This window comes from Lissotriton vulgaris, chromosome 6 (genome assembly GCF_964263255.1).
Source record: "Lissotriton vulgaris chromosome 6, aLisVul1.2, whole genome shotgun sequence".
NCBI classification, from domain to species: domain Eukaryota; kingdom Metazoa; phylum Chordata; class Amphibia; order Caudata; family Salamandridae; genus Lissotriton; species Lissotriton vulgaris.
Window position 1 is genome coordinate 1,562,027,500 of NC_141694.1, and position 24,241 is coordinate 1,562,051,740.

Consider the following 24,241-nt stretch of genomic DNA (forward strand, 5'->3'; position numbering starts at 1 on the left):
GAGGTTACCCCACCCGCCTGTTGAAGAAATCATATAAACGAGCACTGAACAACAACAGAGATGCCCTCTTAGAGGTCCACCCGAAAGAACCAGATGACACTATCACCTGTGTCACCTCGTACACCGGGCATTCGTCATCTATCAAGAAAGCCGTGATGACCCATTGGGGGATCTTGAACGCCACTGGGATGGAATTGGCACGACCACGGTTTGCCTTCAAGAGAACTGCTAACCTAAAGGACGCGTTGATCCACACCCGCCCTAAGAAATCACAAACCCGACCAGCCAGGACGCTGTGGGACCTCCCCCCTGTCACTGGACACTACAAATGTGGTTCTTGTGTGGTCTGCCCACAAACCATTCAAGGCAAAACAATTGAACTCCCAGGAGACTTTACCTGGACTTTCAACAAACACACCAATTGTAACAGCTCGAAATGTATATACATCTTGGTGTGCCCCTGCAGAATGTTGTACATCGGAATGACAATGCGCCCGGTGAAACAACGCATAATGGAGCACAACAGCAATATTCGATGCTCCAAAACGCACACCGGGCTCTACGAACATTGCAAGGAACATAAACATACCACTGAGGACATACAGTGGACAGTTCTTGAGTGCCAACCCGGTATGAATCAGCAATCCCTCTTCAGGTTGGAGCAGAGATGGGTACACCGTCTACATACAGATGAAAACGGGCTCAACGATGCGGTGCCCTGGACGATGCTCACTAGATAACTGACCGACGGACTGAATTGTCCTCACTATGCCGAACACTACCTATCACTATAAACAGATTGATCGTAGTATTGAGTGACCCCCTGTATAGCCCCGCGGGGGCGCATCACCAGCTCCCCAGCATTACTAAAAACATGCTCCTGGTTTCATACCCCCCCAACAAGATGGTACTTACCATTCCCTCCCTCCTCGCTAGTACGCAAAGCCATCTTTGGTGTTTACTATCACCACCACAGTGCCATGGTAACACTCACTAGTCGACTAATTCGCCGCCTCCTTGGAACAGAGCGTAGTGCATTTTCTATGTCCATTATTTACTTCCCGTTACCTGGGAAACACGTCCGGGCTACGCCCATCGTGTCAATCATTGGTCATAAATAGTGCGCCAAGAACGCTTAGGTTATACCGGCTGACCTGCGGTACCGTCCGCAGTGGGAAGGGTAGGTGACTAGACGATCCACGCCAGGAACTCCGAGGTAAGGCATATGCTTCATCCTGCGCCCCCGCGTGCACCTCCTCCTGAGCGCCGCGGTGGGATCGAGCTTTTCAACAGATGAATGGGGACCCACGCCGACTGCCAACTGTTAACATGACGGGGGCGCTTCTCTCTCACAGGTGGTTTCCACCAAGCCCTGGCCCCACCCGGTCAGCTCGAGGAAGCCTCCCGAGTATAGCATACGGGTAAGGTTGCTCTAAATTTTCGGCAGCACGATAGCACTCTGGCCTCTGTTATAGTTCACGCTAGGGGCTAGTTATCCACACACTGACTCCATCTAGTGTCTTTTTCTGTAATTTCACACAGAAATGTTTCAAGACTGTTTTTCTCCCCACAAATGTTGTCTCATTTTACCACCAGTAATCGCGCATGCTTGTAGCACAACAATAGCCTTTGATATGCCTAGGTGTTTGTTACATGACAACTTTCCAGCCAACCCTGCTGGATACCACTAAGCATGCGACCTTCATAGGCAGACCACAGGCATGCCCACTTACTGTATTTTATAACAGTCACAAAACGCGAGTGTTTCCACGTTTGTACATAATTACTCTCTGGTCTCTCCTTGACAGTACACTTCTCTCTCCTCTTTCCCATGTAGTTCTGGGAAGGGTCCTGAGGAAGGACAGCCATACGACACCTACCAGGTCGTATACTGGGCCCCCTGATCACGGGGGTGCCCATGCAAATCATATGAGCACTCCTTGGTCCTGACGAATTGCTGTAAAGCAAGAAACATGTTGACCATTCACTCACCAAGGGTCGAACGAGGCTGACTACCTTGACTGTTCCGCCTCGATACCCCTTGTATTTTTAATAGAGCAGTGTGCCATACCATTAAAACCCCAATTTTTGGACTTCACTGACTCTTTTTAATTCACCCACGCTCACTTTTGCACAACCACATATTACCTCCTTGCATGGTCCCCTGACATCCACACACCCTTTGGCGAAGGAATAGAAGATCCCCACCAAAGTGCAACATTTATTGTTGCCCGACAGGCATTGCACTGCCAGCCTGGCGCAGGGGCAGGGTACCTATGATGACGCTGGACGATCACCGGGTGGGATTACAATTGTAGTCCAACCGGCGACTTGTGTGAGGTACCCCTAAAATTCCGAGAGAGGGTTCACTACACTCACTTTTCTCTCCCCCCTCTTGTTGACCTGACAAGAAAGAGACCAATGACAGTCCTTTAGCGGACTGTGACCGGGGAACTCTGTATTCCTTTTGTTGATAGTTTACCTCTGCCGCCAGCTTCAGTCATGAAATACTCCCCTTCCAGGTGTGCCAACCCTTGTTCCTGCTCTGATAGGATTTCTATTGGGTGATCAAAGCTAGTTAGAATGCCTGATGGTGCAGAGCCTTTGCTCAAACCCTTATTCGAGTGCTTGCTTCTTAAGTCGTGCACTAATTCTTTAGATTCAGCAGTGCTGGTCTCACATAGTTTAGTGCCAGGGTCCGTACAGGCATGGAGAAATGAAGGCAATAGAACAGCTGGGACTAACTTATCTTGGCAGGGCTCCTCCTAAGTAGTAATTAAGTCAGAACCCCCCCTGTGCCTTCCCCTATCCTCTTTCCTAGTGGAATTCATACAAATGGTGTAATATTCAGTTGCCTCTGTGCTGTTTTTCCAAACTTCACAATTATTGCAAGGATTAAGAGCGAGGCTTCCTCTCTGCTCTAGGTTTCCCTTCCTAAGCCCCTTATTAAACCCCTTCTGTGAGTATGGAGAACTCTTACCTTCCCTATATGTGTCTGGTATCGCTGTGAGCTGTAAAGAGAGAAGGTGAGGGCGAGGGGGAGGTGAAAGAAAAAAGAAATCACAGAGAGGCCCTCTAAAGCTAACCCTCTGGAGAACTCGCTGCTGATTCTGAAATTCAGCAGCAGCCACCCCCCAGAAACTTACTGATCCTCCCACTGTTTTCCTCTCTATTCTTTGCCCGACCACCAGCTGCTGCTCACAATCCAGGCAGTCTAGAGACCTCCCCTGCCTTGTGTTGGACCTCGTATTGGGCGCCACCGTTGTTTTCTGTTTGCAGCCTCAGTGCTGCCACAATACCGACTCCACTCAAACTGAGGAGCGCTCTCTCCCCTTGCCAGCCTTGCTGCCGTTTTCCCAGCCACTTCCAAGTCACTTTCACACCTGGGGGAAAACGCGTCTGTTCTCTGTCAGCCCTCAGCCTCCGCTCCCACCACTTACACCAGCCTTCCTGCAACGAACTCCTCCCTCCGGGCACCTCCGACTCCCAGAGCCACTGGAGAAAAGCTGCGAAGCCCCACAAATGTATGCTTAGGAATTCAGGGGCATATTATCAAGGGTGTTTATCTCCGCTTTTTTGGCTTTAAAAGCCAAGAAAGCGGAGATAAAATTATCCTCCTATTACCTAGCTGTCACTAACACCAGTTAGCGACAGCTAGTAGGAGAAAGCGACCATCTTGGGCCCCACTTTGCATGTCAGTGATATTTATCACTAATGACATGCAAAGTGGGCGTGCCAAGATATTGGCGACTGGAAATAGTCGCTAACATCGCTATCTCCTATTACCAACTTTTGGAGATATTCGCACTAAGCGCGAATATCTCCAAAAGCTAACACCTGCCCTGAGCAGTTCTTAGCCATGTTATCCAATGGGAGGTGGATAACATGGATGAGCATTAGCTTGGTAATGCATGAATATCGCTGACTTTTCAGCGATATTCATGCATTGCGGACAATTTTTATCGCATTTGCGATAAACCTTGGTAATACCAAGGTTTATCTGTGATAAAAATCACCGCAGCTCAGCTGTAAATTTTTGTCTCTAACCAAGCAATAGCGATAATTATCGCTATTGCTTGGTAATATGCCTCTCATTTATTTGTTTCTTTCCCTCGTAAAAGTATGCCGCTTCGACAGAAGAATATGCGCTTCATCTAGAAGCCGGGAGTCACCTTCGTGTTTCCACAACACACCCCCTCAATCACGGAGCTCGCGACCTGGGCTCTCAGCCAGCCGCCATATTCTCCCTCCCAAAATATTTATCTTTCTTACAGAATATTAAACTAGTCTTGATTTAGCTTAATTTTAATATGCAAGGGAGGTGGGACATTTCGCACATGGGAAATGCTAACAATCAGTGAATTTTGGACATAACTACTACTGGGATTTTCAAATTCAGATCATTGCATTGATCAAATCCTTAGACTTTCAACGTTCTCTATTGTTTAAATCCCTCACTGTTGTGCTGGCAGTATGTACGATGTTCAGGTGAAATTCAGTGACAGGTGTCGAATTACATCATTCCTTTGTGATAAACAAAACATTGCTGATAAATGTAATGTTTAACATTTGTTGACTTTAAAAAAAAATAGTGTCTATTGTCTTGCTTTTTCACTAAATCCCCCTCAAGAATGATAGTGGTTCAGTAAAGACATCCTAATGTTAAATAGTAGCAAGTTTGCTAATTCCTTGTTGTTTCTCAGTTAGGGATAAAGAGACATTTCTTGAATAAAAACAGCAATCGTAGTAAATTTCTGACATGTTAGTTGTTCACTTTAGTTGTCAGCATTGTTTTTTAGGAACACACAACCGTTCTTTGTGCAGGTGTCCGACTTTAATGCAAAAAAATGAAGAAATATTTATAAAAAAAATATTTTTGAAAGGAGTAATATGTGATATCAATAAATGGAATGCATATTTTCTTATTTCTAGGTAAAAAAGGTTTTGCAGCAAGAGGGGTTCGGTAGAAAGAAAAGAGGCTACAGAGATATAAATGAAATTGAAATCAACATGAACGATCCATTATTCACAAAGCAGTGGTATCTGGTAAGTTTTATATTTCAACATTTAATTTTCTTATCTCGAGTATATGATGTTGCATAAAGCACAAAGAGTATGACTTTAACACTAGAAAACGTAGAAACATGTTTATCAACTCGTTATTGCAGTAACTAAATAGAACAATGCCTGGTGAACAACGTGTAACTTCTGGCCTTCTCATAAATTATGAACTTATCATTTGGAACCATTTGCTAGCATGGACAGCACTTTTCACTGTTCCTGTAGCCAAAAATGAGTGAATCTTGCAACCATAAATGGTCTCTTGATTAGTTTAAGAAACTCCCATAGTGGAAACGACTGAAGGAGAGCTCTTTAAAATGTAATCGTATAAATATATCATTGGTGAATGCATAATGACGTATAGAGTGTACCAAGTTATGTTTGTTACTGTTTAGTTCATATCTCTTTGAAGCAAAAACCAGGGGGCATGCACACTCGTGCGCAGAATGTTTAAAACGGTATTGTCTGTTGAGATGGGCAACTGGTTATATAATGCCTAACAAAAAGAATAAAAAAAGAAAAAAACATAGCAGACTCGCTGAAAGCATATGTATTAGTTGTGATTTTGTGTCAACCAATAAACCAGAAATGGCAAAGCCAGGTGATCTGGCTTTAATCGGCCAAAGCTCACAAATACAGCAATGTACAAATGGTCCCATTTGTTCAAGGACACTTCCTGGTGGACACTAGGCCCGAGCGGAAATATGATTCCGCTTGCAGAATTGGCAGAATTTGGGTAACTCTGTGTTATGCTTGTAACGCGGAGTTCCTGCCAAATTATGCGAATCAGTGCGTGGCGGAATTATTCTGTATTTGTGCCTCACAGGAGCTAAGCTAGGCTCCACAATGGGCGCTTACGAGCAAGATTTGCCGGCCCGTGGCATGATTTCTAGTCACCACAGAGCCTTCTGTTGCCATTTTATAACACTGGTGGATGTGAGCTATTGCCATCAGACAGGGCTGCCATTCGAGGAGAATTGTTGCAGCTGAAATAGATTTTCTACTCGAGCAGCAGCAAAATAAATTCAAAGGGCTGCACCCCTTTCCTCAATGCATGGTGCAGTTTGCACAGATTTTCAGAGCTACTCATGCTACTGGCCCTAAACTGCAGCGTAAGTAGTGCAAGCAGCATATTTTCCGCCCCTTGGTGGAATCCCGTGGAATCTTGCAGAGTTTTTCTGTAACTCTGCGGAATTCTGAGGAGTGATACTCTGCAACCTCTGCCCTCCCGTGGTGGACGCTGAAGACATTCCTTCCCTTTTAATAGAGTTCAGGTTGGGAATTTATACTGCCCCTATTAATAGAGCTATTGTTAACAGCTTTTGAAATTCACAAGCCCCATCTTTATCTAACTGTAAAAAAAATAACCCTGCATAAGCCCATACTGGGAATAGGTGCCCAGGATCACTGACATATTATCGATTACAATAATATAGAATTACCAAAATATCGAGGAAAAAATATAGAATACAAAAATATCGAATTCCTATCTACAAACAGGTAAGTACAAAAATATTGAATCAAAAATATTGTTTTAAAAAATATGGTTAGTCAAAGTGTGGATTTTTTTAAATGTATTAAAAGTAATTTAAAATTAATTAAATAATAAATATAATTAACTAAAACATACTTACAAACACTTAAATACCATTAAAATGATTAATTAATTAAAGTTATAAAAAAACATAAATTTTTATTTTTTAAAACATATATATATTAAAATAATATTATTAAAAAATATACAATATTTTTACCGTAGGATAGCGGGAGAGTAAAAATTACTATTCCTACTCCAGTGAGTGCAACTGTAGGGAAAGCGTTGGATAGCGTAGGGGTAAAAATTACTATTCCCATTCCAGTGAGTGCAACAGTAGGGAAAGCGTTTGATAGCGTAGGGGTAAAAATGACTATTCTCACTCCAGTAAGTGCAACAGTAGGGAAAGCGTTGGATAGCGAAAGGGTAAAAAGTACTATTCCCACTCCAGTGAGTGCAACAGTAGGGAAAGCGTTGGATAGCGGGAGGGTAAAAATTACTATTCCTACTCCAGTGAGTGCAACAGTAGGGAAAGTGTTGGATAGAGGGAGGGTAAAAATTACTATTCCCACTCCAGAGAGTGCAACAGTAGGGAAAGCGTTGGATAGCGTGAGGCTAAAAATGACTATTCACACTCCAGAGAGTGCAACAGTAGCGAAAGAGTTGGGTAACGTAGGGGTAAAAATTACTCTTCTCACTCCAGAGAGTGCAACAGTAGGGAAAGCGTTGGATAGCTTAGGGGTAAAAATTATTATTCCCACTCCAGAGAGTGCAACAGTAGGGAAAGCGTTGGATAGCGGGAGGGTAAAAATTACTATTCCCACTCCAGAGAGTGCAACAGTAGGGAAAGCATTGGATAGCGTAGGGGCAAAAACTACTATTCCCACTCCAGAGAGTGCAACAGTAGGGAAAGCGTTGGATAGCGGGAGGGTAAAAATTACTATTCCCACTCCAGAGAGTGCAACAGTAGGGAAAGCGTTGGATAGCATAGGGGTAAAAATTACTATTCCCACTCCAGAGAGTGAACAGTAGGGAAAGCGTTGGATAGCGTAGAGGTAAAAATTACTATTCCCACTCCAGAGAGTGCAACAGTAGGGAAAACTTTGGATAGCGTAGGGGTAAAAATTACTATTCCCAATCCAGAAAGTGAAATAGTAGGGAACGCGATGGATAGCGTAGGGGTAAAAATTAATATTCCCACTCCAAAGAGTACAACAGTAGGGAAAGCGTTGGATAGACTAGGGGTAATAAGTACTATTCCCACTCTAGTGAGTTTAACAGTAGGGAAAGTAAAGATTTAATATATTAATAAACATTAATTACATATCAATACCAATAAAAATGTATTACAATCAATTACCAATTTAATATTATTTAATAATTAATCAATTAAAAATGCTAATAAATATTAGTTTTTGAAATTAATTACCTTTTAATACAAATTAATTACCAATTAACAATTTTTAACAATAAATTAAAGATCAATACCAATAAATAAATACAAATAGTTTGCTTAATTACAATTAAATTACTTCCTACCCTATTCCCCTATAAATCCACAACCTGCTACGGAAAATAAATCAATATAATTAACATAATTATCAATTAATCAATTCATAAAAATTAATTACCAATTAAAATTAATTAATTACAGATTAAAAAATAATTAGCACTTAATTCAAAATGAATACCAATAAATAAATTAACATATTTAGTTAATTACAATTAAATTACTTCCCACCCTATTCCCCTATAAACCCACAACCCGCTACGGAAAATAAATTAATAAAATTAACATAATTATCAATTAATCAATTCATAAAAAATTCATTACCAATTAGAAATTAATTAATTACCAATGATAAATCAATTAACAATTAAATAAATATGAATACTAATAAATAAATTAACATATTTAATTAAGTACAATTACATTACTTTCCACCCTATTCCCCTATAAACCCACAACCCGCTACAGAACTAAAACGCAAAATTAAATTAAAAATAGTTAGTCATTTCTAAAAAGTAATATTTAATTTAATATAATTAAATTACTTCCCACCCTATTCCCCTATAAACCCACAACCCGCTACAGAATTAAATTACGCAAAAATCAAATAACATAAAATTCATTACTTAAAATAAATTACAAAAAATATACACTTTTCACAAATATAGTAACATAGAAAACACTTAAAAAAATCAATATTATTAAAAATTTGATAATTTTAATACCTATATTATATACTTCGATATTTTGACTTTCTATATTTAAAAAAATCGATATTATATTACTTACCTTCAATTCGATATTTTTCACCACTATATTCTGTCCATTCGATATATGTCCATTCTATATTTTGACTTCGATATTATGGCTCGTCTATATTTTGAATTCGATATTTTGTCTGTTTACCGGTGCACATATTATTAGGGAACATTCTAGGGCTTACACTGGTTCCTACTCCGGAATTAACACTTTTGGGCTACACGGTTAACTTTCCTAAACCAGTCCAGAAACTAGCATCTCTTGGCCTTCTCTTAGCTAAACGGGAGATTGCGTTACACTGGGACAGCAAAGTTTCTCCCAAGTCACAAGGCTGGTTGAATAGTTTAGCATACTGCAGTACAAATAGCAAGATCTATTCTAGCCTGTTACCCAGCACGGCACGCCCCAAAGATATCTGGGGCCCATATAAGGCATATATTGACACCCTAAGCAACTCTTATGCTTCGCAACCCAACTCAGGGATAGTACATATGGGTAAAGAATGAGCCAGTTGGAATCCTTATTGATAAGTCATATAATGTTCTATACTGCATTGCGGCATTTAGCACCACATCTCCCACACCGATCCAGCACCTTCTGTTATTGTAGGACAGGGATGACAGCAGATTGATGGACAGGGCCGGCTACTGTTTCAAACCTAGTGGGGTCATGTAGTCACTTGATCAATCTGTTTGGAAATGGTAGGACATGTATTATGGGACATACAGTATTGTGTTAATGACATTGCTATACACCTTCGTTCATTGCAATATGAGACTGGCATGATAGTTCTGTACATATGATGTAATTAGCAAGGACGACTATTACGGATGAAACACATGCCTTTGTTTTTTATAATCAATGAAAATAAAGTTTTACAAAAAAACAGTAAAAATATAATCTCTCTTGAATAGACAAATTGTTCTGAGTTACCTTTGATCTGCCAGATTAGGAGCACAACAATGAACTCTACTAAGCATTGGCAGCTCAAAGGGCGACTTTCATTAGAGAACCATCTCTGGTCTTCATACCAATAGTTAATCAAAAGTTATTATTTAACACAGTTTTAAACATGGTGTGCATTTGTGCAAAAACGCATATACTGTATATTTTATCACCAAGGAACCTTGAATTCCATTCAGTATTCAAATGCATTATTAGGGCTTGGAGCTGCTATGCATCATGCTACATACAATTTAATATGGGCCTCATCTGACACAGAACTACTTGTGTTCGTGAAAAAGGCCGAGTCAGAGAAAGGTCTTCCTCACTCATACTACATGTGTACATGCGTATAAACACATTTCACACACAGCGTTCTCGTACCTCTTCTCCCAGCTTTCCAAATTAAAAGGCAGACGCTGGGAATTGCAGTTCATGCTTAATTTATCAGGATCGTTAGAGTGAGACAGGCTTTACTTGGAAATCCGATGCCTGGTAAAACACCAGGGGCCAAAAGGCAAAACAATATGATTTTCACAGGTAACACTCATTCCACAAAAGTCAATGTAGTTCTTCTCAAACTATTATAATGTGAGGGAATAGAAACCGTTTCATTGTCTTTTGCACAATAAAGAGATGAATTAAGGAACAAATCTGCTATTGAATATAAAATATTCCAACCGAATGCCATAGCAAACTATTTGAGGCTAATTGTTATTGGTTACAAAACATATGGTTTTTAAGCTGCTTGTAAATATGATGAGTTTACAAATTATATAATTGATTTTGCTAAATGCTTGAAAAGTGATAATTTCTTTTTAATGTTATTTAAAAAATAAACGTAGTGTACATTAACACAACATATACTTTATAAAATGTAAAATGTCTGCATCTCTTGACTCAGATGAATAAACAATCTATATTTCATATTTGAGAAGCTCTGCCAAGCACTTGGCAGCGCAGAATTTTATGACTACCACCCACACATTTCTTTGTTTTTGTGGAGTTGGCTGTATTCCTTTGAACATCTGCAGCCATTGTGGAGCAATAGATGGCTAAATTATGCAGCTCATTTGACAGAATTATGAAACAACAAAAGGTAAATAATGCAGTATTATGGATTTAAATACAAATTAAGTGACACATTCTGTAGCAATATTGTGGACCTATCTTATAATTTGAAAACACATTGAAACAAAACAGTCCCAGACGATATGGAAAATACCTAACACAGGAATTAACTACATATATCCAGCAGATCCAATTAAAAAATATTGACAAACAATTAAGTATTTTGACTTGCATGGAAATAGAGCAATATAACACTGTTGGATCTGCTTCCCAAAGTGAAAGTGTTCATGTAGAAAATGTGTTATTTTCCATTCCACAGAAAACTAGGGCACCTATAAAAAAATGCACTTCTTTTTATCTGTATATAACAAAAATGATTTAAAATATGACTTTAGGTTCACACCACAGATTCCATGGAATAAGCACTTCCCAGCATAATACAGCCTTGCAGGACAGTACTGTGCAGGTGTGTATACTAAATATCGAAGTCAGAATATCGATGTTACTAAATAATGAAAACATTTTGAAAAAAATTTCGGCAGGCCAGTAAGTCTAATTTTCTATACCTAACTCCACATATATGTACCTAGGCCGTACATTATTTTCAAGGTACGTAGATGTGGAGTTAGGAATAGTACATGTATCCCTCCCTATATGCACCTATCTTTTGATATTTTGTCCCTCAATATTCTGTTCTCGATATTCTTGTATGTCAATATTCTTCATGGTGGATATTCAGTACCACAGTGTACTTTCTGATATATATGTTGATGCAGGTGTTTCAATTGATGGAAAATTAAGATTGAAGTCACAAGACTTTAATCAATAGATGTAGATTATTTGTGATTTATCTAAATTGTGTGTGTCCTCTTCCAATAAATGCTTTTATTACATCAATGCGATGAAAGCATTATCGCATGAAGAGGGGGAAAAAGCAATTTGTAACAAAGTATGAGTCATTCTTGCTGGAATTAATTTTAAAGAAGTAAGGTTTTGTTTACAGTAGCAGACAGAAGCTCATCCTCAGTCTTTCAGTTGGAGATATTAATAGTTTATGTGTCTTTCCTCTTTAATTCCAAGATTTTGTAATCAATAGTTCAGTGTTGAGCAGTTATCTTTTGCAATGTGTTGTGTGCTATGTCATACTCCTATATTAATAGTGTTTTTAAACTTTGCAATTATAGCATTTTTAACACTTTATCTATTGAGCTAGAATATTTTGAGAATGACAAGTTATGAGGTAGGTGGTAGACCAAGAGGTAAGGGGAGCAAATTGATAGTTACACAGAACAATAGTTCAAAGTAGGCCAGTAGTCTACGGGAATGTGTGAACCACATTTAACCTAGTTCTTCACAATTCACTGAAGATAATTTTGTAACTTTGAAATGCTATAATATAAGCTACAAAGCAATAGGATCTTAAATCCTGAAGCAATGGCGGGACATCAGACAGGGTATCTTAAACAATTCTTTATTAATATCTTCTCATACAAACAAAAACAAGCCAATGCTTTTTAACCAGGTCATCTTGTTCATTGCTGGTTTAGTTCTTTCTCAATTTCCCTACTTTTATGTACTCTTCTGATACCCTCAGTAAAGCATTTTTAAAGATGACTCTATAGTGCATTATTGGAATAACTACAGGTGAGATCTTTAGGTTAAAAGTAAAAACAAGCATTTCTTTAGGAAACAGATATGTATGTGAATACGGCGGTGATACTCTCTCCGGTGGACATACTGAAGTCGCTTTCTGTAGGGATGCCTACAGATACATCATTTTAGATTGTTTGCTGCTCACCAGCTGGTCAGAGAGGAACCTTTATCCTTGATATTTACTGCAAATAGACCCCTCCAGTCAAAATATTATACGAAAATCATTTTTTAAATTATGTTGTTATTTTCTCACATCACCCAATTCAAAAGTAACAATTATTTGGTTACACTTTCTAATTTTGAATGACTAATTTTAAACTCAATCACACAGTTTACCTATATTATCCACACTTGTGATTTTGATACTTTACACATTTTTTCTTGCTTCTCTCTTGCAAGGCTAAGGATGTCTGAGAACAAGATTCAGATAGACCACGCTATACACACTGGTACAATGAGACATCAATGGGTTGTTTTTTTGCCTCTGGCCTAAGGTTACATCTAAATTATAGAGACCAGAAGCTGCAGACATAATTTAAAAGATAGATGGATTCAGTCGCTGGATGTCGTCCATTGTGGTTGCTTTTAGACCAAAGGGGTCCACATATTTCTCAACATTTATCTCCCCAACAAGAGGGAGATGATCAAGAGGGAGATTCATTTCATATCTACCATTCACTACCTGGCGGCAGAGGTTGAAAGCACATATATGCTCTCAATCTCTAGTTTAAATTAAAGGCATTATTAGATCCTCATAAATCCAGAGTATATAAAAGAATTTTCTTCTCAGCTGGGGCTGATGTGCCACAAAAGACTTAGTTTTTTTCATTTGAAGAACCACCAAGGTGAACCAGAATGGCATTGGTGGGGTCTTTCAGTCTTTGGAGAGAAAAGATAAACGTTAGCAATGACATTCTCCTACATGTGAAGACAATTGACAAAAACAATAGAAGGGACTGCACTACTCACACATTTAAAAGGAAGCCTCTGCCTACCTCTGGGGATGACATAATTTCTATCTATATATATGGGCATTCATTCTAGGTTTCGACTGATTTTAAGCCACTGTTACCCTGTTACAAAGGTCGCCATCCAAAACCTTCTAAGGTCTAACAAGTATATCTTCCTTGTTCAAGAAACTTGTCAGCAATGTACAACCTTGGCTTGTCAAATCCAGCTAACTATTTTCCAGGCACCAGCGGCCTGCCATGCCAAAATATTCAGAATCTGCAATTGAGACAGAAGAATATATGTGTCTAGTACTGGAGAGGGTCTGACCACTTCTAGTATCTGAGGACAGTGGCTACTCATCCTAACCATCCTAAGAGGCCGGATCCTGAGGGTATTGCATGCCGTCCACCAAGGCATTGCTAAGATCAAGGTCTGGCTATGAAGCTAAGTGTGATGTGATTCCTGCTGCTTGATGAGCTACTATTGAGAATGTTGAAGGATTGCGCAACATTCCAAGTGGTCTGTACATCTAACCCACTCACACTGATTGTCCCTAAAGATATTACACAAGCATCATGGAATTGATTGAGTGTAGGCTTTGGCAGCCTGCTATATTGTGATCTCCTGGTAGTCTTCAATAATTACTCTAAGTCACTGAATGCAAAATATCCTCACATCACATCAGCAGAAGATGTCATCCTTACAATAAGGAAGATTTTAACCATCCACAGCTTGACTATAGACAGACAATAGGCACCCAATTCAGAGGCCAGAGTTTGCTGATTACTTAGCGTTCTTATGAATAAAACACATAATGATAACTCCTCAGGCTGCAAAGTAAAACACCATAAAAGCAATCTACAGGAGTTTTGAGAGAATTGCCACCAAACAACCTCATCTCATCGCTGGATACAGATCTGCTCAGTTTTGCATAGGACGTGTTATGGGAGGCGCTATCGGCCAGCATCCTTCATGGACTTCATTTGGTCTGGATGAATCTGCCAGCCTGCCAGACCAAAAAAGAAGCAATGACCGCACTACTGCATGTCGCTGAGCTGGACACTCAGAAATGATTCAATTCAATTCAAATAAGCTTTATTCGATTTTACAATTAAACCATTAAAACACGTAAAAACACATGATTGTTAAACTGTTCTGTGTTAAAAACAATAAACGCATACAAACAGTATCATTTGTTAGTAAAATAGTCTAAATATAAAAAATATGCATTAAGACGTTTATGTGCCAATAGTTTTCCTATATGTTATTACACATTTCAAATAGCAAGCTATAGACATTGTAAGATTAATATTCTCTAGGAATTGTAACACTAGGAACGCTGGCCGACATTGTCTGTAAACAAGCAACGTTAAAATTGGTAAAATCCATCGCTTTCTTGGTTCATTTTATTTTTTGTAGTTCACAGCAACACATTAGTACAGCATAAGAGAAAAAAAACAAATTATTATATAAGCAGTATATACAATAAAACATAAATCATCCAGAGGCGGGTAGTCATTACTGTACACAAATCAGATAAAAATACCAAATAGTGGTCAGTGTAAATCCATTATTAACAAGTACAATTCATATTTATATACATTCTCAATCTTCGTAATAATTTGAAAAAGAACCCCAAATTTTCATACCCATTTTCTTTTTTCTCCTTGAACCACTGATTGAGAAAAGCCCCCACTCCAATTTATATAAATTGTACATTCTTGCTTGCCATTGTTGATAGACAGGCGGCTTTTCCTGAAGCCACTCAGAAGCAATGCATAATCGTGCCACTGTCATCGAAAGAAAAAAATGGCGATGAGAATATAACCTCTCCAAAGAACTATCTATAGGAATTTTCCCCAAGAGCATCATGGCAGGGGTAATAGTTACGGGAATGTTAAGAACAAAAGAAATTAGCTTTTCAATTCCTCCTATAAAACCATGTAACCTAGGACAGGAGAAAAAAATATGAATACTATCTGCATGGTCCGTTTTACTTCGAAAACATTTCCCGTCAAATCCCTCACCCCACTTGGCCATGCGTTCAGGAGTGTAATATAGGTCAAACACAGTTTTAAAAAATTGGGCTTTTAAATTTGCAGACATTAATGCCTCTTTAGACAGCAGAAGAAGATCTTAAATCAATATTTCTGCATCTCCTAAAGTATTAGCCCACTTTGCCAGTACTTTCTCAAGATCATCTGTTTTTTCCTCTAATAGAATCCGATATAGAAAACCTATTTTAACCTGCTTGTTAATCCCTTTTATTGCTTGATTCATTTGCAAAGTTAACTTCTGTCTTACAAAAAAATCCCGTATTTGCAAAAATTGTAAAAAATAAGCTTGGGGAAAAAAAACTGTTCTCTTAACTCTTCAAATGATTTACACGTGCCATCTTCTAAACAAATATCTCCCAACCACCTCGCCCCTTTTCTCTGCCAATTTTGTGAGATTCTGTCAGAAAAAATCGTAGGCAGTATCCTCGATGCGTTAAAAGGTGTATAATACGAAAATTTCCCTATAGCCATTGTTCTGACTAGCCATTTCCAAATCTTATAAGCACCCAATAACACCTTAAACCGAGTATTTTTGTAATAGCTACCATCAATTTCAATAAATGGGCTCTGCTTCGCGCAAAGCCCTAAAAAAATTTCAAAAATTGATGGATAATTAAACATTTGATTACTTGCTTCCCCTGTTATCAATATCCTCATTTTCAATAAAAAACAAACTACATAGTAAAGAAAAAAATCCGTGACCGCTAACCCTCCCCCCTCTCTAATGGTAACATCATATGCTTCATAGCCCGCCTTGGCTTCCCAGGGCTCCAAATAAACTTTCCACATAGAGATTGCAGGGCCTGCATCATCCTTTGTTTGGGGAATGCCAAGGGAATCGACCTAAACAGATATAAAACTTTAGGCAGTACATTCATTTTAATAATATCAGTGCGACCGATGATAGTAAAATATAATCGTTCCCACCTCTCAAGAGACACCTTCATTTTTGCATACACGTCATTCCAATTGGAATCAACCAATTCCATCATATTAGCTTTAATCAATATCCCCAGATAAGTAACTTCTTTAACCACTCTTTCGTCTTCCCACATTAAAGCTTCGGAACAGAGGATCTGAGTCTTTGATTCATTAAGTTTATACCCCGTTGCCATTCCAAATTCATTAGCAAGCCTCTCAATCTCTACAATGGCGGTTCCCGGATTGACTGTTACTACAGCGATGTCATCCGCATACGCGAAAACAGAAAAAACTTATTCAAAAAAATGATACGGGGGATAAGTATATTTTGGTTTAACTGTTCTTTAAAGGGATTAATATACAAGGCAAACAATAACGGGGAGCAAGGACAACCTCGGCGAGTCCCTCTGGTAATATTTAAAGAATCTGAGAGTAATCCCATGGCTGATATCCTAGCCTTTGGTGTAGAGTAAAGGGATTGGATTGATGTAATAAATTTCTGGCCAAATCCCATTTTAGCCAAGAGCCTCCACAAATATCCCCAATGCACCTGGTGAAACGCTTTTTCTGCGTCAAGCAGAAAAGGCGCAAATTTCTTATTGTTCACAGCCGCGATGTCAAATAGCGTGATGACTTTATTTATATGATCTACCATGCCTGTTTTAGGTATAAAATCATGCTGTTGCCGAGATACAAAAGATGTTATAACTTCAGATAAGCGATTGGCCAAAATCTTTGAGTAGATTTTGTTATCAGCATTTAATAGAGATATAGGCCGATAATATCCCACCAAATCCGGGGGTTTGCCTTTCTTGCAAAATACAGCAATGGTTGCTTCGACCAGGTGCTAGGAGGGCTTCCCAGTTGTGCCATCTGTATTACTACCAGTAATTCATTTTTGATATTATTAAAAAACTGTCTATAAACCTCCGCAGGGATTCTGTCAGGTCCTGCCGCCTTGCCAATTGGCATACTCTTAACTGCCAGGTCCAACTCTAACATCGTTATGGGAGAATCCAATTGATCAGCAATCGTAGGCTCTAGAGACTTCAAGCCTACTTCCAACCTACCACTCCATTCTGTACCCATACCATACCCACCTTCCTGTGTGTATAATTCAGAGTAGAACTTCTGGAATATGTTAAGAATCTGCTGCGGCTCTGAATGTAATACCCCCTAACCCCCTCATTGCATGAATATTCCTGGCTGACTCCTTCATCCGCAATCTGACCGCAAGCCTTCTCCCAATTTTTTCCCCGAAGTCATGACTTTGCATTTTAGATGTTAGAAATTTTCTTGCAATCTCCGTACTCCAAAATCCAAGAATATTAGCTCTGGCCTTTGCTACCTTATTCTCAAGCTCCCATAGTTCCTTCCTGCTGCTAACTACTTACCTCGTTAGTAAAGACTCTGCCTGTGCCAGCTGATCATATAGCGTGGCAATCTCTTTTTTAAAAGTATTTTGCTGCCAGATTAAAAAACTCATACACTCACCACGGAATCCTGCTTTAAATGTGTCCCAAACTACGCAAACATTAGCACTCCCCTTGTTGTTGCTAAAAAAAGACTGAATCCAGCTGTCCATATGCACTTTAAATTCCTTATTCAAGCCCAGCTTTCGGTCATAAGTGAAGTTGGAGCGCTTTATATTATTCACACTCCCCTGTGTTTCCATCACAATAGGAGAATGATCAGATGTAATCCTGGGATAGGTTTTAATTATTGCCCCCCCCCCCAGTATATTCTCTGGTGCGAAAAAATAATCCAGTCTGACCAGCTTCTTATGTGGATGTGAATAAAATGTAAACCCATTATCATCCCCCCTAAGCCGCCCCATACATCGACTATACCTTGAAATTTTAATAGGTTAACAAGAGCATTATACACTCTCGGTTTCCTGCCTGTATAGTTTCCAAAACCATCCTGTATTGCATTTTTCAATAAATTTATATTCATGTCCCCACAAAGCACTATTGGTTGTGGGAAGTTAGCTAATTCTAAGTTTATTTCATTCAGGGCTGCCGGATCGTCCAAATTAGCTCCATAAACTGTGCATAACGTTAACTGTCTCCATCCATCCTACACTCTGCAATAGCCCACCGTCCGTTTTTATCCACTAATTTCCGACCAATATTTGCATAGTTTTGTTTAACAAGAATAGCTACTCCCCTTATCATACTGGACTGGCCAGATGCAGCCACTAATGTAAACCCTAATTCCTTTAATATTCCCCTTTTTGACCAGGAAATATGAGTTTCTTGTATGCACAATATGTCTGGCCGGATGTATCTCAATTCTGCAGCTACCTTTTGTCTTTTTGTATAGTTGTTCTGCCCGGACACGTTCATAGAACAAATTCTTACACCTTTATTCGCCATTGCCATTGTACAAATCCATGACCTGCCACCCATCTATCTGCCGTCCTCCCAGAAAAAACCAAAGCTAATACTGAGGATACTAACACATTCTTATTATTTTTTACTGCCATCATATTTTTCCTGTGTAAATTGCTGTGAACACTCTTTTCCCACGTTTTCACCCTAGAAACACCCCCAAGGGCCCCCTTCCACCCCCCTGCCCCACCCTCTAGGCCCACCCCACCACCCCCTCCCTTCCCTTCTCCATTTATAGAGGTTTTAGGACTTATGGTCCTGTGATGCAAGCTAACCCCCCATCCCCCTGTCGTCCCCCTCGGGCATCACCCATCATATCTTCACCATGCTTAGTCCTGCTACTACCGGTGAGAGACAAGAGCAAAGCAAGAGCAAAAAAAGAAAAGAATACAAACAATGCTGACTCTTACTGTCTACGCCCTATTAACATCCAATTCTTATATCTCTCGCATATTACAGTGACCCCAAAAAATCTTTGGCAGCGCTGGCAGTTGTAAAAAATCTGGTGCGTTCCCTGTGAATAACTTTTAATTTAGCTGGAAACATCAAGTACGCCTGCACCCCTTTAGTTTGAAACTCTGATATTAGCTGCCGAAGCTGCCATCGTATTTCAACAGATTGTTTGCATAGATCGGGTCTCACAAAACATTCACAGTCCAAAGCACAGCATTTTTTATCTGGTTGAGCCTTCAGAAATATTTCCTCGCGAGCTTGAAACCTATTAAAAGCCACTAGAATGGCTCTTGGCTTTTGATCACGCTGATTAACTTTAAATGGGAATCTGTGGGTCCGCTCCACCTCCCGATCCCAATCCCATTTAGTAACATCTGGCATTGCTTTCTTTAAAAGCGCGACTATAAACCCTTGTGTGTCAGACCCCTCTTTCCCTTCAGGGATCTGCAAAAATCTCAGATTGTTTCTACGAGAGCGATTTTCTTTATCCACGAGTTTCCAGTTAATGTCTTCCTTCGTGGTCATATGTAAATCAATAGTCTTCTTTTGTTGGGCTACCTCGTCTTCTAAGGATGAGATACGTGCTTCTGCCTCAGTTGCCCTCGCCAAAAACTCAGAGTGTGACTTCACCAAACGTCTCACTGAATTATGTAGCTTCTTACACAAATTCTGTACTCTCATACTGTCCTCTCGTGTCTCATCTCTATGTTGCATCATCGTCTGATAAATCAAATCTAGTGATATGTCCTCCCACTCTGAGTCAGATGCTGCTGCTGCACCAGCAGCACCTTCATTTTCCTCCTGAACGCCATTGTCCTTGTCTTTCGCGCCCAATTGAAGCTTGCGTACAGTCCCGGGCTCTGGGCCCACTATCTCCAATAAATCGGCATTCAGGCTGCTGTGATCATTACCATCATCCAACCTGCCATCCTCCATACTCATACGAGTGGCATTCAGCTCAGCTAAATCCTCTGAGGATGACATGGATCCATCAGATAAGGAGTAAAAATCGGCAGAATCCGTCTCTCCAGTAGCCACTAACGTTGTCCCGTCATTGTTTGGCAAATTTGTTACTGTAGCCAAGTTACCTTCAATTACCTCAGAGGCGATCAGTAAATTGTTGATATCTGCCACAGAAGTTGAGGATGTTAAAGTTGCGATATCCTGAGAGGGTGCATTACTCAAATTTCTCTGTCTCTCCTCAGCAATAGCTATGGAGCCATTCATCTCAATTACAGGAGCAGAGGGTGTCAAAGCTACAGCGTCTTGAATGGGAGCGGTCTTCTGTGTGCCCTCCTCCACTACCACCTGAGCTCCGGGAGTCATTAGAAAAGTCTCACTCTGCTTACTCTGCTGCATCTTTTCAACTTCCTTGGTTTTTATAGCAGAGAACATCTCCGGTATTTTCTTCCTCAAACTAGTAGCCACCCCCTCTTTAGACCGCACTGCTACCGACCCTGACCCATCCTCGATCACCTTACTTGCAAAAGATGCTTCCTTCGGGCCCTCCACTCCTTCCGTAGTTTCGGCGGCGGCGGCTCCCTGTGCACGGCCTCTCCACCCTTTCGGACCCATCCTCCTCACAGGCACTTGCTGCTGCTGCCGCGATAAAGCATCTCGTACACCTCTGCGTTTCAATGCTGCGCGGGATACCGTGCCCCAGGTGTGTCGAGTGAGCTGCCTCAGGAGAAACGCCCACCGATCCCGCAGCGTGCTCCAGGCTTCCAACGCCGCGGCCGTTCGAATCGCCAGCATCAAAGTCCGAGCAAAAACACCCTCGACAGCAAGAGCCACCCTTTCTCCTTCACACTCTCGGTTCAGCCAAGAACAAAGGTAACTTTGCCAATTCGTTAGTCTCTATCTGCTCCGGTCCTCACCACAAACAGCTTCATGCCCCGGGAGGTCCGTCAGGAGTGGCTTGCTCACGCGTCCAGCATGGACGCCATCTTGACCTCTCCATCGCTTTCTTAGTTCAATGTAAAATTTGCAGAATAAAAGGACATGTATTATTGCAGCAACTTATCATCCCATGATGCTCGACCAATTGTTCATATTCACTCAGAAATCAAAGAAGGAAGCTGGGTACAAGAGAGAGACCACAATTCAGTCAGCAACTTTCACCTACTACTGATATCACTTTTCTAGGGACTGTAATGTTGTAGCTCTCTCGTTCTGAATTTACTCACGTTGTTAACGACTATATTCTTCACATTCTTAACCATCTCTCATCTTTCAGTTGTCTAGCTGCGGCAGTGCTCCTTTGACTGCTCTATATGTCCTCGTTTCATGGCGCTAGTTTTCACATGGCCGTTTTTTGGCTGGATCCTAGTATTTTGTTTTCTGTCCTCTATTACTGGGCCAGTTTCATTAGCTCAGTCCCCTCCACTTGCTTGGAATAGATGGAATGAGGATGTTATATGCACTTGGATGATGGCTTTAAGTTTTCTTGTTTTCCGTTATCATTCTTTTCATCCTACTTTCACTTGGACAGCAAGTGAGTCATTGTTTGCGTCTTTCGATTGCATGGGCTAATTGCCCTGACTGGAGCTGTATACGTGTAGACCATTGTTCAGTCCTGAACAGGAACATGTCAGCACATATGATGCACTTACAGCATCTGGAGACATATTGTTTTCTTCTGCTCTCTCTCTTTTTTTCTCTCGGTGGCACAGTTTCTCTAGTTGTTATCTTTCTCCCGTTCCTCCACAGAGTCTGCTTTCTGCCTTAAATATGCAAATCATATGAAGATACGAAGTGCCACATGACATCTAATAATTTGATTGGTGGCAGAGTATGTTACCGGATACACAGAGGAGCTTCGCCCACTGGTTAAAATGCCCCTTCATGCCCCAGAATTAAAAATAAAATGGTAATAAAGTCGGTTTATTACCATTTTTTATTTTTCAATATACCCCTGTCCTGACACTCGCTCAGGACGGGGGCGGGACTGCTGCTGAGAGACAGCAGCAGGGTGGAGGGTGGGTTGCCTCACCACTTTTCGAAGTGTGCATTTCTTTTTGGAAGAACGTCTTGCTATGGCCAGTCAGACATGCGCACTATGAAACCTCTTACCCAGGTATCTTATGACAGCTGGGTTAGAGTAAGTGCAGGGGTCCAGTGTCAATGGGAGCAGCAAATGGAGCATCTCCCTCCAATCAAGGCTCTGCTATCACAGCATGAGAGCAGTGCCAGGATTCGTTAAGGCACTTCTCAAGGGCTTGTGCTGCTAGAGGAAGAAATGTAGCGAGGAAGAGGTTGGAGTCGGACATGTCACAGGTAAGTGCTTTTTATTTTTTATTTTTACCCACCATCCACCACCCATTTGCCCGCCTCACCACTCCCCATACATGCAAGCTGCCACAAAAATGAGCATGATTTCAAAGCATTGGGAATGTAGTGGGTTCATAAGATTTCGAGTTCCATCTCTTTTCAATAGGATTTTATCATGAAGGAGAAACATATAGTGTGGACCCTATCTGCAGACTAATCCCCTCATTCACCAACCTCTCATCCTTGTTTTTTACTATGCCCTGTCCCAACTAAATTTGTCAGCCATGGCTGAGTACAAAGGTCCATTTGACAAAAAGGGTGCATACATTGCTTAATTTGAGCTGGTGGTTGAAGGTGGGGCCCACAGCACTCATTTGTGGGAAACACCACTTATTTTTCCCATTAGACGTTGACCCAAAACAAGAGAGAGAAAAACACACAAAGGGAAAGAAGGGGAAGAGGAAGGCGGGCAACCTTGGCAAAGGGAAAAAGTAGGTATGAAAAAAAAGAGCATGCAATGGTGAGGTGAAAGGGCTGGAAGTGTCTGGTGGTGATTTAAAGAAGCTGGAGGTGGAACATGACTATGGGGCCTTGATCTTTAGCACACTGACATTCAATAAAGGCGGCTTTGGACATCTGAGAAAAGCTTTGGGCCTACGTACTTATTCTTTTACAAATTAAGCACAGGGTGTATAAGCTTCAGCTCTGAAATCCCGTCTCACTACTTGGAGAGACTTCCCGAGTAGTAGGAGGCACCATGTTTGGCTACATCATTGAGACTCAAATAAGCATCAAAATGCTCAAGGATATGCACAGATGCTGGTTTTTCTGCATCTCTAAGCTAGTTGTTTTCTATTGCCTTTTAGATCAACACAGGTCAAGCTGATGGAACTCCTGGACTCGATCTGAATGTGGCTGAAGCCTGGGAATTAGGCTACACTGGAAAGGGGGTCACCATAGCAATTATGGATGATGGTGAGCATTTTGCATTGTATTATAGAATTGCATGTTTTACTGTAACTATAGTTGATGCTAGGATTGTGACACAATGACAGTTTTGGCTTGTCTCTCTATGTAGCTACAAAAGCCACGTATGTAAGTGTAGGAGGGCAGGCCGGATAAACAGATGTGGAGGCTGGACATATTTTTTAATGGTGGTATTTTATTTGGTCTCTCAAATTTCACAGCCTGGTTATAAGGGACTTCTCGGCGTATCTCGGTTCCTACTTTTCCTTCCAGTATCCTTGTTCCTTCTCTCACCGTCTCCTGGTTGGATGCTTTCCCCGGTGGCTCGGAAATGAGGAAACCAAAGGAGCAGTCATTAAATGGGAAAAAAGGGAGAGACATAATCCCTTCACCTTCACCCTTCAATTCCCTACCTTTAAAACTGCGTGCTGAGACCTGCACTTTGCGCTTTCGTAAATGCCTTAAAACCCATTTGTTTCCTGCTTGATTGCACCTGACTGACCGTTTTTTATCTGTTGGAGTCCAGATAAGCGCTGGGATGCCCCAGGGTAACTGCGCGCTATATAACATTTTAAATAATAATAATAATAATAACCTGTTCAGTGCACCAAGAAAAGAGAGGGGGTAACAAAAAAGCAATGGAAAGAACAAATAATTGTGGATTGCTTCTTCCAGGGTTCTCTCCAACATAGTTTGCAAG

At 40.6% G+C, this 24,241-nt stretch overlaps 1 protein-coding gene across 1 annotated transcript in view; it reads left to right on the forward strand.

Moving 5' to 3' along the window:
- PCSK2 (proprotein convertase subtilisin/kexin type 2) overlaps positions 1 to 24,241 on the forward strand; it is an 838,444-nt gene that overhangs the window by 390,359 nt on the left and 423,844 nt on the right. The window contains exons 3-4 of the mRNA XM_086927732.1: positions 4,933 to 5,046; positions 23,442 to 23,550. Coding sequence (XP_086783858.1) covers positions 4,933 to 5,046; positions 23,442 to 23,550 — 223 coding nt within the window. The remainder of the gene's footprint in view (positions 1 to 4,932; positions 5,047 to 23,441; positions 23,551 to 24,241) is intronic.